The sequence below is a fragment of the Pelophylax lessonae genome (genome assembly GCF_965119305.1).
Source record: "Pelophylax lessonae genome assembly, chromosome: 2".
In the NCBI taxonomy this organism is placed as follows: domain Eukaryota; kingdom Metazoa; phylum Chordata; class Amphibia; order Anura; family Ranidae; genus Pelophylax; species Pelophylax lessonae.
In genome coordinates this window covers 610846891-610863762 of record NC_138769.1, presented here as the reverse complement: position 1 = coordinate 610863762, position 16872 = coordinate 610846891, and the positions used below count along the sequence as shown (strand labels likewise).

At 41.1% G+C, this 16872-nt stretch overlaps 1 protein-coding gene across 1 annotated transcript in view; it reads left to right on the top strand.

Moving 5' to 3' along the window:
• The window catches only part of LOC309548494 (hydroperoxide isomerase ALOXE3-like), a 294375-nt gene that overhangs the window by 261147 nt on the left and 16356 nt on the right, over positions 1-16872 (top strand). Inside the window, exons 10-13 of the mRNA XM_082248441.1 lie at positions 5335-5504; positions 10464-10585; positions 13152-13252; positions 16014-16184. Coding sequence (XP_082104567.1) covers positions 5335-5504; positions 10464-10585; positions 13152-13252; positions 16014-16184 — 564 coding nt within the window. The remainder of the gene's footprint in view (positions 1-5334; positions 5505-10463; positions 10586-13151; positions 13253-16013; positions 16185-16872) is intronic.

Genomic DNA, 16872 nt, shown 5'->3' with positions numbered 1-16872 from the left:
GAACATGTCCCTTTGTTTTCTTTCACACAGCACATGTTCATTTATAACAGGATCCTTTACTCTTCAGATTCTTCATATTGAACACAGTTCATTTAACAGGTCCCTTTACTCTTCAGATTCTTCATATTGAACACAGTTCATTTAACAGGTCCCTTTACTCTTCACACTCTTCACATGGAACACTTTGTCTTCTCACCTTTTAGACGTCTTCACTCGTGGTTACCCTCCTTAGCTTCACATCGCTTTAGGGGGTCTTCTCCCATGCTCACCAGCTTGTCGGGAGGCACACATCCGACTGTCCCCCTCTCCCAGCCCACACGGCGACAGGCGGCAGCAGTCCTTCTCCCATGCCCACACGGCGTCGGGAGGTACACGTATGTCTGTCCTCCTCTTCCCAGCTCACACAGCGACAGGAGGCAGCACTCAATAGATTTTCTCTGGACAAATTATAGAGGCCTTGATCTCCTCATTCTGAACAGCTGAATGGTTTTCAACTTCCTGCTGGCTCTCTCTGCAGCCAACACCCTATAGTATCAGTGAACTTTCAAAGCAGGTGGGAATGTGTCTCCTCTCAGTGACTACATTCCCAGATTTACCCGACTTCCTGTCACATACCCCCCCCTCTTGTTTCAACCCTAGGGTTGGGACACATATTTCCAGGCACGCATGTGTCAGGCACTGCTGACTCACTGATAAGCCTCCTATTATCCTCAAGCTTCCGGATGAAACTGTTTTGTCATCTTCATTGACAGATTTCTCATAAATGCCACACAGTTTGTCTCTAATCTCATATACACATTCTTCAACTGCATTTTTGGCATCATTTTGCTCCTTCTCGTTTCTGTCATCTTCATTGACAGCTTTCTCATAAATGTCAGACAGCTTGTCCCTCATAACCGTCTGTCCAATCCACCATGGAGGACCGTGATCCATAGGCAACTCAATTGGGCTAGTCTTAATGTCTTCAACATTCTTAAGACGCCTCTCTCTGCAATCCATAAATGTTTTCCACAAAACTTTGAGAACCTTTGCTTCACTAAGCTTTGTTCCAAGTAGGGACTCTTGACATCCCTCTGTGACTTGAGTTGCCTCTCCATACAGCTGTACACAATCATTGACTTTTTGTTGTAAAAGGGAATGATCTTCCTTCTTGAGCTTTGCTTGCTCTAAGATGCTGTGCAGAGGATTTTCCAATTGAGACAACAGGCTGTCACACATTTCTTCAAAGTGACCCCTGTTCCTTTTCCCAGAGATATCAATATCATTCAAACATTTCATATTCATAGGCAGATCTGAAGCATTTGCACTCATCAACTTCTTAAACTTTTCGCCCTCCTGAGCGAGTCGCAGTAAAGGCCTACTATTTGATTTGATATTCAGTTTATATTTCTTGCCAAACTCTTCACAGAAGTAGCCAACCAGAACATCATCAACTTTCCTTCCACCAACATATGGGTCAAAGGCAACAACACAGTTGAACCCAGCGATCTGGGTGGTATCCATTATAGACCTCCTCTCTGCATCAGTGAAGAAGCATGGAACTGCAACACATTCTTTTACAGGTTTCTTCAATGCACTTTCTGCTGAACTATTTGACCGCTCAAGGTCACCTAGTTCTTTTTCTCTATCTGAATTCCACATGGAATGCATCTCAAGATCACGATCAAACTTCTGCCACCCGTCTTTCACCAGTTCCATTTTGGAAACACTCCCTGAAAGGCACTTATTCATTTGCTTCACGTTTTCACCAACAGCCTTAGTTTTCCCCACTAGGTTTTCAGCCTGAACTGAGAAATCATCACATTTCTTACTCAGCTCCTTTGTTTGCTGAAGTTCTAATGATACATTTTCCAATGCTTGAAGTTTTTGAAGGAACGGTTTATTCCAAAGGGGTGATTCAAGCCACATGTCATCACATTTCTGAGGCTCACTCAGGACAGACCCCAAAACACTGATCCTTTTAAAAACTGCATCAGGCACACTATCCCCTCTTTGGGACAGATCCTCTGTTGCCTGGAATTCCTCTTCCAGTTCCTGCAACGGAATCTTCATCTCTTCTACTTGCTGTTCTAAGGCTCGCTTAGACTTTTCTAGCTCCTGAACGCTTTTCACAACATCATCCTTGGAGCTGACCAATTCTTCCATTTCTGTACGCAGCTGTTTAACACTTTCTAGTTCAGCCTTACACTCTAGAGCTTCCTCCAAAGAGCGAGCCAAGAACAGGGCTTTGCTCTCGTTATCACGCACCTCCGTTTCTGCACGTGCGCGTTCTTCTGCATATTTTGCAGACACAGTCTTCTCTTCACCAAGCATCTGATCAAACTTCTTTTTCACATCTTCAACACACTGTAATGAACCAACGCTTTCTTCCATGCGTTTTTTCATATCCGCTATCTGAGCTTGCAATGTTGCGACTTGCTCTGATAGGTTTTTCTTTGCTTCCGCCTCCTCTTTTAATTGTTCCAGGAAGCCATTTTTCTCATCTTCCATTTGTTTGAGCTTTGTGCTAAAACTCAGCCTTTGACACCTCTCTTCCTGTAAGAGTTCCTGCGTGTCTTGCAGCTGCGATTCCAAGATAGAAAAATCTTCCGCAATTTCTCTAGATTTTCTGTCTGCTTGAGAAAGCTGATTTATAACATTGTCCAACTCAACCTGCAGTCGGTTTGCCTTCTCTGACAGCTTAGCACACAATCGGTCACCTTCTGACACCTTGACTTGCGATTCCAGAAGCTGTGCCTCTACTTTTTCCCTCTTATGTTCACAATCTCCTTTTCCCTGCATAAGAGCCTTCACCTCATTGGCTAGTTTCTGGGAATGAGATTGTAATTCTGCCACACAGGCTTCTTTCTCCTTTAACTGCTGCTGGAAACGTTGGGCTTCACCTTTCCAACTTTCACAGTCTGCACGTAATTCATCTACCACATTGCTCAAAGTGGTGAGCTCATACATAGTACTCAGTAATTTAGCCTCTCTTTCACTTTTCTCGTTGTCGCTGAGAGACAATGTCGTTTTCAGAGCGACATTCTGTTCCTGCGACTCCTGCAGGTCTATTTTTGTAACTTCCAAACACTGAAGACTTTTTTCCAGCTGATTACGCAACTCCAACATATCAACCATACTTTGCTTCTGCAAAGTCTGAATTTCACTTTCCTTTTCCATGAGGATGGTATCTTTCTCCATTATAGTCTCTCTGCGTTTTTGCAACTCGACCAAAAGAAGAGCAGTGGATTCTTCCCACTGTGACACATGAGACTTGAGTAGTTCATTCATTTCCTGCAAGTTTCTATGCTCCATTTTAAGCAATTCCAAGGCTTGTTCCTTTTCTTCCATTTTCTGTTGCAAGGCATCCAACTCAGCCCTGCACACATACTCGGTTTCCTCCAAACCGATGGCCTCCATTGGCTGCTGGTGTCTCTGTTTCCAGCCTGCCATGCTCTCTTGATGAGCCTTTTGTTGAGCTGCAAAGCTCTGCTGAAAATCCGCATTTGCCTGCTGTTGAGCTGCATTTGCTTGCTGTTGAGCTGCATTTGATATAATCAGATGTTTCAACATCTCCTCCATTTTGAGTTTACTTTTCATCTGAGCACACTGCGTCTCCATAGCGGTTTCATCAGTGTTGCTAGGGACAACAACCTTCCTCTTTAGTAGACTCTCTTTAGGCATGGATGGGGCTGGTTCAGACGGCAACATCCCCTCCATCCATAGAATCCGGTCTCTCATTTCATCTATCTTTGCATTCTTCAGGCGTTTTGAACGCCCCATCTTCAATAACTCCACAAACAAATTTTTCACAGTCCAGCAAAAATTTTTCAGACCACTGTCTCTTTAACACATGTAGTTTTTCTCTCTCTCTTGCAAGATCTCTTTTCCTGCACACACAGTTTGTGCAGTCACTTGCACCAGACACAACAAAGTTCATCAAATAATTTTGAGACCGCTGTCTCTTTAAAACACTTTTTTTTTTTCTGTCAGGATCTTCTCTCCTGCACACATAGATTGTGCAATCTCATGCACCAGATAAAGTTCATCAAACATTTGCACTTCCTTGCAGGGATCTCTGCTTATGCCCACTGCATACCTCCACCATATGTGAGGGATTAGCTCGGTGGTAGGCGTGGATGACCCCTTTGGGGGTGCGTTTTCACAGAGAGATAGCCGATTAGAGGTTGAAAACAAGACTGATTTATTCATGCAATTTACTTAACACAATTGCAAGCATCAAAACAGCCAAAATAAAATAAAAGACAAAATAAATCCTTGCCTCTGTGGGCGGCTACCTTCTCACGCTGGAACCTACCTAAGAAGTCTTTCCAACCTACTGTTGGGCCGACACTGCTGATCCTACAGCAGACACTCAAATGTCCATTTGTTTGCTTTTCACACAGCACAAACATTGTCCATTGAACATGTCCCTTTGTTTTCTTTCACACAGCACATGTTCATTTATAACAGGATCCTTTACTCTTCAGATTCTTCATATTGAACACAGTTCATTTAACAGGTCCCTTTACTCTTCAGATTCTTCATATTGAACACAGTTCATTTAACAGGTCCCTTTACTCTTCACACTCTTCACATGGAACACTTTGTCTTCTCACCTTTTAGACGTCTTCACTCGTGGTTACCCTCCTTAGCTTCACATCGCTTTAGGGGGTCTTCTCCCATGCTCACCAGCTTGTCGGGAGGCACACATCCGACTGTCCCCCTCTCCCAGCCCACACGGCGACAGGCGGCAGCAGTCCTTCTCCCATGCCCACACGGCGTCGGGAGGTACACGTATGTCTGTCCTCCTCTTCCCAGCTCACACAGCGACAGGAGGCAGCACTCAATAGATTTTCTCTGGACAAATTATAGAGGCCTTGATCTCCTCATTCTGAACAGCTGAATGGTTTTCAACTTCCTGCTGGCTCTCTCTGCAGCCAACACCCTATAGTATCAGTGAACTTTCAAAGCAGGTGGGAATGTGTCTCCTCTCAGTGACTACATTCCCAGATTTACCCGACTTCCTGTCACATAATATACCCCTCATCCTAAGCGCGGAACTACATACACCCTACCTAATGTTACTCCAATGCCTGCACAGGAGTGAAGTCAGCTTGGCATTTACAAAAATCTACGGACCTCATTGTACAGTGGTGGAAAGGTAGGTAGGCAACTTTAATGCAGAAAAGGCATGTTGTCTGTTTGACAATTTTTATTTTTGTCATTAAAGTTCCACTTTAAGTACATTATGGACTTCATGCACTGCTATAGACTTTTCATCAGACTCTTGGTAGATTTCATTACATGACAATATTTTTACACATATTTTGTTTTTCTGTATTCTCTCACAAGGCATTGGTGACTGGGAACGGAGGGGTCCCAGTACTTCTGAAGAAAGCAACGGCTAAGATGACTTATAGCAGCCTTTGTCTCCCTGATGATATAAAGGGGAGAGGAATGGAGCACATCCACAACTACTTGTATAGGGATGATGGCATGAAGATCTGGGCAGCAGTGGAGAGGTAAAGATCTTCCGTATTCACAGACAAAACTACTTCTTTTAGAATGCTTAATCTACAACCATTTGAGGTCCTAATTCACTGAAAACAACCTTCTTAAACTCTTACAGTCTGGCTTTTGCTTGCAGCACTCCACAGTAACTGCCCTACTAAAATTCACTAATGATTTACTAACTATTGAAACCAACGGCCACTACTCCATACTTTTACTACATGACCTCTCTGCAGCCTTTGATACTGTTGACCACCTGCTCCTTCTCAATAGACTCCACTTCCGTGGCCTCCAAGATTCTGCCCTTTCCTGGTTCTCCTATCTATCACAGTGCACCTTCAGTGTTACCTATAACTTTCTCCTCTTCTTCACTTCCTCTTTCTGTAGGGGCCCCCCAAGGCTTTGTTCTTGGACCCTTCTCTTTTCTATGTACACCACCTCTCTTGGTCACTTGATAACCTTCCACAGCCTCCAATACCATCTCTACACCGATGACACCCAAATCTACCTCTCTGCTCCTCACCTTGCTCCTTCAGTCTTCTCTCACATTACTAACTTACTGACTAACATATTAACATGGATGTCGCACCACTTCCTAAAATTAAATCTTTCTAAAATAGAGCTTATAATATTCCACCCCACTCTTGCCCTCCCCCCTGACTTTTCCATCAAGATCAATACTACAACTATCAGTCCCTCCCCTCACGCCAGGGTACTAGGTGTAATCCTAGTCTGATCTGCCACAAATCCTATTGCTGTCAAAAGCTTGTAGACTTCACCTCAATAACATCTTCAAAATAGGCCCCCTTTTTAACTAAAGAAACCACCAAGCTACTCATTCACTGCCTTATCTCTCACCTTGACCCTTCCAACACCATTCTCACAGGCCTATCTATCCAAAGGCTATCCCCTCTTCAGTGTATCATGAATGCTGATGCCAGACTCATCTACCTTACTAACCACTCAGTGTCTGCCACCCCTCTCTGCCAATCCCTCCACTGGCCTCCGATTACCCTGCAAATTAAATTCAAAATACTAACATACAAAGCCATTTACAACTCTACTTTGAGCTACATCACCAATCTTGTCTGCAAATATAACCCCAACCTTCCTTTCTGCCCCTCCCAAGACCTCCAGCTCTCTACCTTTTTGCCTCCTCCTCCAGGCCTTTACCTCAATTTTTCCAGCTATCTCCTACTCTGGCCACGTTTACGTAAACTTGAAAACTCATCTCTTCAGGGAAGCTTAACTCTTCCATCAGCTCATCGCCAACATTTATTACATTTTGCACCATGTGCCCCTCCCTATAAGATTGTAAGCTCTAAAGGGCAGAGCCCTCAATACTCTTGTGTTTTATTGTATTATAACTGTACTGTATCCCTTTTGGGTTGTGCTGTGCATATACTGTTGGAACTATAGACATGTATTATTCTTCTTGTTCCAAATAGAAATTCAGACACATTTTTCATTATTTGGAGATTCGGATGTATATGAATTTCGGAAATACAATAGTGATGAATTTAAACGAATACAAAATAACAAAACTAAATTCGGCTGAAATTTGGGCAAAATTCAAATTAGAATCTAGTTCAAAAAGAAATTTAAATTCGAAAACAAGAATAGAATAAAATAGAATACAAAAGAATAGAATAAAAAAAGAATAGAAAATAAGAATAAAATAGAGTAGAACAGGAAAGAACAGAAAATAAATGATAACAAAATAGAAAAGAATAGGAAAAACTATAGATTAGAAAAGAATAAACTAGAATGTAACCATCTTTAGAAATTCAAATAGAATGAATTAGAATTTGAATAGATTAGTAAATAATAGAATAGAAAAAAACAAAAGAATAGAATAAATTTAGAATATAACCATCTTCCAAAATTGGAATTTCAAAAAGAATACATTTGAATAGATTAGAATAGACAATAGAATAGGATACAGAATAGAAAAAAACAATAGAATAGAATAAGAAAATATAACCATCTTCCGAAACATTGAATTTCTAATAGAATAGATTAGACTAGAACAGAATAGAATAGATTAGAATATAAAATAAGGTAAAAGACTAGAAAAGTAAAAAAAAATTAAAGGATAAAAATAGAAAAAAAATAGTAAAACAGAACAGAATTGGATAGAAAAAGAGAATAGAACAGAATAGAAAAGAATACAATATACAGTAAAACAGAACAAAATAGAATAGAAAATAAAAGAATGGAATAAAATGGAATACAAATTTAAGGATCAGAAAATAATAGAATATATTATAATAGAATAGAATTGAACATTAAAGTATAAAATAGAAAAAGCAATAGAATAGAGTAAAATAGAAAATAACCGTCTTCAGATATTCAAATTTCAAATAGAATGAATTTGGCACAGGTACTTATAGCAGCTCTCTTTAGTTTTTTGAAAGAAAAAGTGAAGGTATGTGGCGCTGCCAGAGATACACTATATTATATAGAGGTCATATAGCTTCACTATATTAAGTGGTAACAAAGGGTATAGGATCACCAAAGAATCAAAAGAGTAATCCAATGTGTGTCAGTGTAAACAGGTACGCGGTATACTTCCAGAACGCTTTGCGCTCCAGCTACTGGAAATGCATATCGACCAACAGCGGAAGTGACGTAACGACTCTCTACGCGTTTCGTCAGAATGACGTCATCAGGAGCCCCAGGAGTATACTGCGGACCAGGAAGTTGCGGCTCCTGCTTTTATATGCTTATTTCTTACTGCCAAATTTTACATATATTGGAGGTACTAACCCACATCCATGGGGGAGGAGGTTGCCGGATACCCCGATTTATCCATGCTGATGTCCCTGACTTGATGGAAACATTACTTTGAGTATTATTATGCCCATTACCCCTGTAGGGGTACCCATTTCTGGTGAGTGCAGTTTCTACAGAGAGGGGAGCACTAGTGATTCCTAACCTGCTCTAGTCACCTTTTGGATTGCTTCAAGATCCACACTAATTTGGGACTTTAAAAATCTGAATTATTTATTCACTATATGGACGTTTTCCTATTGTACACTTGGTCACTTTTTCACCAGTCACTTTAATTTACCTATTGCATATTTATTCAGTCACTATATCACATACCATTTGGTTTGATCGATATTGTATACTGTATTATTTATTTATATATATTTTTATCCAATGTATTTTTCACTGTGATTTATGTATCGTTCACATCTTTATGCACATTGTGTCACTTTTTTTATATTTAGTGACACTACACTTTGCACTAGCCACTTTGATAATCATATGTGCATCTAGTCACTTTAATCTAATTAAATATTGGATTATTAGCTGCATTCATTTATTGAGATTGTATTTCCCCACTATTGGTGCTTATTTTATCTATTGAGTTATTCACTGAATGTTTTGGATATTTATTTATTGATTATTCACATATATATTTTTTAGTGACATATTCATTTTTTTATATGTTTATATATTTATTCATTACTTCTTGGTTTATTTATTGGACCATTTGTAGAGTAATACGTACCTGTTTACACTGACACACATTGGATTACTCTTTTGATTCTTTGGTGATCCTATACCCTTTGTTACCACTTAATATAGTGAAGCTATATGACCTCTATATACCCTGCAGGTTACGTGGAAGGCACAGACCTGCAGGTTAAGTGGAAGGCACATTACTTGGGGGGACAGCAGTCTATCTCCCAGCACATTTAATACACCTTCCCTCCCCTCTCAGTCTGTGTGCACCATCCCCTCCTCCTTTCTCCCTAAATTCACACACCTTGGACAAACTTCAGCAGCATAAGACATTTCCTTTCACCCAGGCTCCCTGTGATGAGGATGAGTTTAACAGTGCACACCAAGACATCTATACAACTAGTGTCCCATTAACATCTGTCAGTGTACCGTTGCACAAAAACATCAGTAATACTGGTGTCCCATCAACATCTGATGTGAAAGCTGAAAACATTCACATTTTTTTTGTTTTTCACATTTGAATTGTAAAAAAATAAAATCGACTTCGAATTAGAAAAAAAAATTCAAATATGAATTGGAAAAAAAGTTTTAATTCTAAAAAACTTTGGATTTGGTTGAATTTTTTTGAATTCGGTCGAACTCAGAAAATTCTAATCGAACTTGAATAAGCGAAACAAATTCTGAAAACAAATTAAACTTATTTAACGAATCTAACGAAACAAAATTAGTTAAATAATGACTCGAAACAAAACAAATGTTTTAGTTTTGCACATGTCTATTGCACTATATGAATCCTGTATAATATTAATAATAATAAATACATAGGAGCGGTTTTAAGTGCCAAAAATCTTACACTGCTTGTATTTGGAAAAAAATGTAATGTACAGTATTAATGAATACAATTCTGCATTCATCTGTATCGGCTTGGACTTTAAGTGTTACTAAACCCACAACAGTAAAATCAGTCTGTATGCAGTAAAGCATGCTTGTTATACTCACTGTGAAACCTAAGGGGTTAATACTCAGCATTGTGTAAAAAAGCTGTTTGATCCTGTCTTCTCTGATCTTCCCTTCCACTGTCCCCAATTCATCTCCTGATAAGATAGAGCCTTTGGAGTCACTCTGCACATGCTCAGTTTGGTGTGTATTGCTGGATATTTTTTTTTTTCTTGGGAATTAGCAAAGGGCCAATCAGCACTGTCCACACAGACAAAGTCAGGGGTCCTGCAGCCTCATAGGACAGTCAGAGTAGAATAAAAAAAACTCCTCCTATAAGCTTTAACCAGACACTGAGAGAAGTCACAAGACTGCTATATATTGATGAGAAAATGTATTTAGCAGTTTATTTACTAAAATAGTTACATTTCCATGTTCTTTGTACTCTGGGAGACCAGATATAGTGAATTCAGGGTCCTGGGTTTAGTAACACTTTAAGTTTTGATGTGCATCTCCTCCATGACAGTAGCCTTTTCTTCATTATTTTTTTTTTTTTTTAGCTTTGTGTCCAAAATAATTAATTACTATTATACAAGTGATGAGATTGTCAAGGAAGACCCTGAACTTCAGGCCTGGGTAGCTGAGATTTTCACGGAAGGATTCCTGCAAAATAAGTCTTCAGGTATGTTTCCAATCCGGTGTTCTTTAGTAATGTTATGTGCAAGTAAAGATGTGATACACACAACCATTCAGCTGTCTCTGTGAGTTTGGTTAAAATAAAGTTTTAAACTGGATCTCTTGCTAGCTGAAATGGTGAAATACCAGAGAATGTTTCATACTTTTATAATGAATTGCCCCTCTCACTTGCACTATTTTGATTATTATAAATTGATGAGCTGCTTGCTTTTGCCTCTTGCCTACATGACCTATCTGCTGGTGAGGAAAAGTTGAGCAGGTGGAACATGAACGCACATGCCACCACTGTGTTTTTAAATTTGCATTGCATTTAGGTAGCAAGTTCATATTTCTAAGCGCAAAATCTTTACCTGTGTTGTACATGGAAGCAAATATGTTCCAGCACTACCCCCGCAGGAGTCGCTTAAGTAAGATCGATTCCACACTCTGCCTCTTCAACCCCAAAAACAGATTCAAACCCCACTGGCACACCTGGATAACTGTTAGTATAATTGCAAAAGAAAATAGGTTGTAGTGAACACAGAATGTATCTTTACTCTGAGCTTGCTTAACGAGGAAAATGAAGCAATAGTAACAATACTGTGGAATAGTATATAGATATATACAAATTAAATAAAAGAAATAAAGGTTATCAACGAAACATCAAGAATCCACCCTGTCTGCTTTCAGGGGACTCCATTAAGTGAAATTACCATGAGAGCAGAGGTAAACACACAAAGCAACAAATTATATAGTGAATACTACTTCAGTGACTGGCAACTCTAATAGGGGTGGGCTATATGAGTCCAGGCAGGGGAAGGGCAGAGTAATGACCTTGCTTTTATGTCAAGTTTTCTCCTTCCTTCACCCCAGCATCAAAGTCCCAAATGGCCAGCTTGAATACAGTACCTGACTGACTCAGTGCACTGAGTTAACCCACAACTTAAACCTACTCAAGTACTTATATGATGACTAGAGTCCAAAGTATAGACAGGGCCCTTCAGACTTTAGATGACTTTAGGGTGTTGCACTTGCTGGTTTTCTTGGGTGAAAGGACAGAGTACATCCAGAGATGCCTTGGTAGATAGAAGGGGCTTGAATGGTGTGGGGCTTGTATAGTGTGGTTAATCTTCAGTTAGCTCTGCCACACACAACGTATCAGCCTCACAGATTCTCCTAATCAAGTGAGGTAGAACAACAACAGTAGTTCAATGTTCTGGCCTAGGGAGGACCGGGCAAGTGCCCTCTCACCAATCCTGCAGTTTAAGGCCCAAAACTAACATCCTGGAACAGGCAGGCTCTTCTGGTAACCCGACTGGTCACCTCACCCTGGATAAGTTTCACACAGCCGAAGCAGGTGCTCCTGGATATGCACCTGGGATTCCCCTCTCTCAGGCTGCATGTCTGTAACACAGCGGTGGGCTGACTGGGAAAATAGCACCTCTCTTGCATCCAGTCTCTTCTCCTGACTCATCTTGAACTGAACTGCCTAGCAGGCGAGATGCATGCCTCTTCTCATCCTCTTTCCAGGGAATTCTGGGGTGTGTAGTTTTGTCCTCATATAAGTCTATGGAGCAGTTTCTGGTGGGGACTACATGCCTGAGAATGCTTTGCTGATTGCTGCTAAGTGGTTCTCTTCTCCCTGCCAATGAGAATGCAGGGGAGGGAGCAGAACAAACAGTCAGTGTCAGTAAGGAGAAGGAGGGGGAAGAAATCCCCCGCAGGCACTGACATGCATTCTCTGTCCCAGTGAGAGCCTCGGCCGCTTGGCATGGCGTGGGAGATGCGAGGCACCCGCTATATGTAAATATGAATGTTTAGTCATGTTGTTTTGAGGTAAATGCATGTTAACTGATGTTAAATTGAACCTGTGACCAGCCTACTCAGATTCTTAAATATTGTTAACAAGCAGCAATGGGACTATAGAAATTACATGTGTGGCTGCAGGCACTATGGAGCAATTCATCTTCAAATTTCACAGGAGAAAGCAGAGGTATTGTAATTAATCAAGCGGTTCTCTCAGAAGCTCAGTTCACCCTGTTATCCCTTTTAATGGAGTGACTCATTAACAGCTTCCCACCCCATTCTCCCTCCCAGCTGTTTATTAGCAGCCTTCCAGCCTTCTATCTAATGTAAACACAGAGCAAGAGGTATCTCTTTGTTGTCCCTGTGGGTTTCCTCAATGTGTTCCAAGTTGACCCACAAATGACTAGAAAAATGAACAAACTTTCTTATAACATTCTTTTCATAAGAATTTTAATTTGAAATTCCACCCATCCATGGTCCGCTTTAGCAATTCCAACATGTTAGAAAACCTTTATTATACATGCTATTTTTCCCCCTGAGATAAGTTGGCGCTCCTTGATAAGCTGTTCACTATTCCTTGTGCCTTTGCCTAAAGAGGAACATTCATGTTTCTACAGCATTTCTGTTTAGAGGAAAATCTGAGCCTGCAAAATTTTGCATGGAAATATAATTGTTCTCCAAAGTATTTGGCACATTGCCTTATATCCATGCCGAATATGCAGAGGAAATCACATTATACTAAAATTTGGTTCTCTCTTTCATGACAGAAGTCCCCTATTCCTTGGGAACCAGAGCTTCTCTGATCAAATACCTGACCATGGTGATCTTCAGATGTTCTGCTCAGCATGCAGCTGTCAATACTGGTCAGGTGAGTATAACGGTACTGGTACTGTGTTTATTGTGTAGGCAAATTAATTTGCAAGCTAGAATCAGAATTGCATAAGTTTAGCCAGTTACAAGCATTTGGCCACATTTTGCCATTAAAAACAGCAACCAGATTAAAGTGTCTAGCCCTGTTTTTTGGGGGAGTTATAAGGAAAGGCCTTCCTCTAACAGGATTTTGCACTAAACCTGCAGGCAAATAACAGAACAAGATCCTTCGCTAGGTGGTAGATTGGGTTTCATAATAAAGTTGGCATGGCCTCCACCAAAGACAGAGGGGATTCCCTCCTAGGAAACTAACTCCTTGCTGCCTCAGTTACCGGCGCCTGATGAAAAACTCCCAATCGCTCCATGCGATGGAATTGTACATTTTTATGTTTTGTTTTTATATTTTTATTATTTATATTACCAAAAGTATTTGGACGCCTGCCTTTAAATGCACATGAACTTTAATGGCATCCCAGTCTTAGTCCGTAGGGTTCAGTATTGAGTTGGCCCATCCGTTGCAGCTAAAACAGCTTCAACTCTTCTGGAAAGGCTGTCCATAAGGATTAGGAGTGTGTATATGGGAACATTTGACCATGCTTCCAGAAGTGCTTTTGTGAGGTCAGGTGCTGATGTGGACAAGAAGGCCTGGCTCGAAGTCTCCTCTCCAATTCATCCCAAAGGTGTTCTTTCTGGTTGATGTCAGGACTCTGTGCAGGCCAGTCTAGTTCAACCATCCCAAACTTGTAAAGACAAAACTCCCGACAGAAGATCCACAATTTGCTTTCAATACCTGGCAATCACTGGACATAACCACATACATACTGTAACATGAGCGTAGGTATGTGGTGCATTGCATAGAGTCTAGCTGGGGTTAGATAAGATTGATGAAGCATATAAAGTTGTATCAACTTATTTACAGTCACATGAAACACCGACACGGACTTCCTCCCAGTCCTCGTCTGAGAGGTTTGGTATTAGTGACTGCCATTAATACTGAACTTCCAATGGGGTTTTACAGAGTGTAGTATATAATGTGTGAGTAAACTTTAGAGATCAAGCACTTGGGTCTCTGGAATCTTAAAAATTCCAAGGCAAAACATTACAGGTGGTAGCCATTATAAGAAAAGTCAGGCAAGCATTTGAACTAAGTGGGTATATCTAGACCTAGGTGCATCCACCTCCAATTCCAGGAAGGTATAACTGAACAGATCCAATGTACCAACTGGGGTCCAACCATAGTACAAAGGCGGTCAGCTGAACTATATATAATTAAACAAAACAACATGAAAACAATGTACAGTGTCAACAGGGCATTGCCCGCACATCACATCAGCATATGAGGCGGCAATACATAGGTACAGCTGCCCTATACGCTCCATGAAAAGGATGACTAAATAGGGCATATTCTGTTATATGGTATACCCGCCAAAATGAGCATATTCCTGGAGCTGTTTCAATGGACAACTGAATAGTAGCATAAAGCTTTATGCTACTATTCAGTTGTCCACAGAGCTTAGAAGCACTAGAAGGTCTCAGCAAAATTTAGGGTTCCAGGACCAATGTCCTCTGTACACCTCAGCCTAAGGTAAATCACAGCAACTTAGAAGGTTCCTAGTGCATGGCCTAAGGGTGATGCCACAGCAGGTTGCAGGAGTAAACTAATTTGAGGAGTCCTATTCAACAGCTGGTCTAAAGTATCCAGAAAATGTCACAAGGATCAAATGAAGAGGAAAAGGTTCAGGAGTCAAAGGATAAAGACAGAGTTAGCAGGTGGTCTGAAGGAGCCAGAATTTCATATGCAGTTCGGTATAATGGTGGACTCCCCTTGATGCACAACCAATCTTGTGCTTACTCAGGCATGTTAAAGAAGAGAACCTTGCTGCCATCTGATATCCTCAGCTGGACTGGATAGGCCATTGAGTGGATAAATCCATGGTCACGCAGTTTCCTCTTGATTTCAGTAAACGTAATATGTTGTTTCTGAAGTTCAAGTGAAAAATCAGGAAAAAGCAAAACGGCCACATTTTCAGATAGGATAGTGCCCTCTTACCAGTTAGAGAGGTGTGGAAGGTGGTGAGGGTGTTGAGTAGCTGAATATTCACTTGCTTCAGTGTCAGCTTGGAAGGCTTGTCCACAGGCATGCTAGTTCTCTGGGCATTGATGGCTGTAGTGCTGCTGCTCCTCATGTGTGGAGGGCTGCGAGAGCCATTTTTTTTGTCAAAGCAAGTTATTTCTTTCAGGAGAGCAGAAACTGCTGGTAAGTTGCAGGACGGAGTTGGATGCTATAGGCAGTGAGTGAAGCTCTCTTCAGACACATCCAGCCATCTTGGTAGTAGCCACACCCCCCTCAGAGTTAAATGTTATTTGAGTCACAGGCTCAAAGCAATTGTACATAAAAAGCATTCTGTCCTTGGTCAATGCATACTTTAAAGGTCAGTGATTTAGACTAGTAAAACATATGGGGTGCCATTGATGAGGCTTAATTCTGGAAATGTTAATTTCCTGGCTCTCATGCTTTGTTTCAACACTTTAAGTTACTTTGCTAATGCAAGTGTGCATTAAGGGACTCCTGACTATTCATATTAGTTTGTTATTGGTGAGTGCATTAAAAAGTATTGAAGCAAAAGGGTCAGTGAAACAAGCAGGCAACATTTATGAGGAAGTCAGCAATGACAGCTTCCATATATACTGTATTTGGTGTACACTTTGTAGAATCCTAATCTGTTATGTTCCTTCATTTGTGTTTGACTCCTCTGCAGTTTGACTTCTATTCCTGGATGCCTAATGGCCCCCCCACCATGAAAAGCCCCCCACCCAGAACCAAAGGTGTCACTACACTGGAGACTATTTTGGAAGCATTGCCGGATGTAAACAGTACAACTGCTGGTATAACTGCTGTGTGGATTCTCAGCAATGAGCCCATGGATAAGGTGAGTGCCTGGAAGTAGTGAGAAGTATTACATAAATATGCCTTGGGCCTTAAAACTGTATAACACATGATCTATGTCAAATAGAACCTGTCAATCTAATGCATTTCCAGAGTCTGCTATAGCATGTAGTGATTATTTAATAATGAATAGATGTGTAGCACCCTCCTAAGTAGGTGCTAGAGAAAGAATTTTTTTGGATCTTTTGGATCTTTTCTGCTTACTAGAAAGATTGCCAGGTAAATCTAAACTGTTCTCTGCCTACCAGAGAGAAGGATCTGCTAGTGGGGTCTACTCATGGTGCTCAGGTGCAGCTCAGTTTGTCTGAAGTGTTTAACGCTGATCCAATAGGGAGGCATATTGGACAGTGGGAGGAAACCTGACAAATGAGTGCACAGGTGTTTAGTACAGCCCTAGTGATTGGCAGAGGAATGTGCCTCGGTGCATGCTGGGATACTATGTAAATGCCAAGGGCACATAGGCTCTGGCTCTTTCAGCTGGAGAGTGGGGTTACGGAGGGAGGGGGCAGCTGCCCGTCCTCTGTAGAAGTTGCCAACCTGAGGACCTGAGAGTTAGAGAGGAACTGAACTCGGAGGTCCTTCAGAGCTGACTGGAAGGAAGACACTGGAAAGGATCCGATTTGCATACAGTGAGTACAGATCTGTGTCACGGGGCCTGTCTTGAGAGGGCC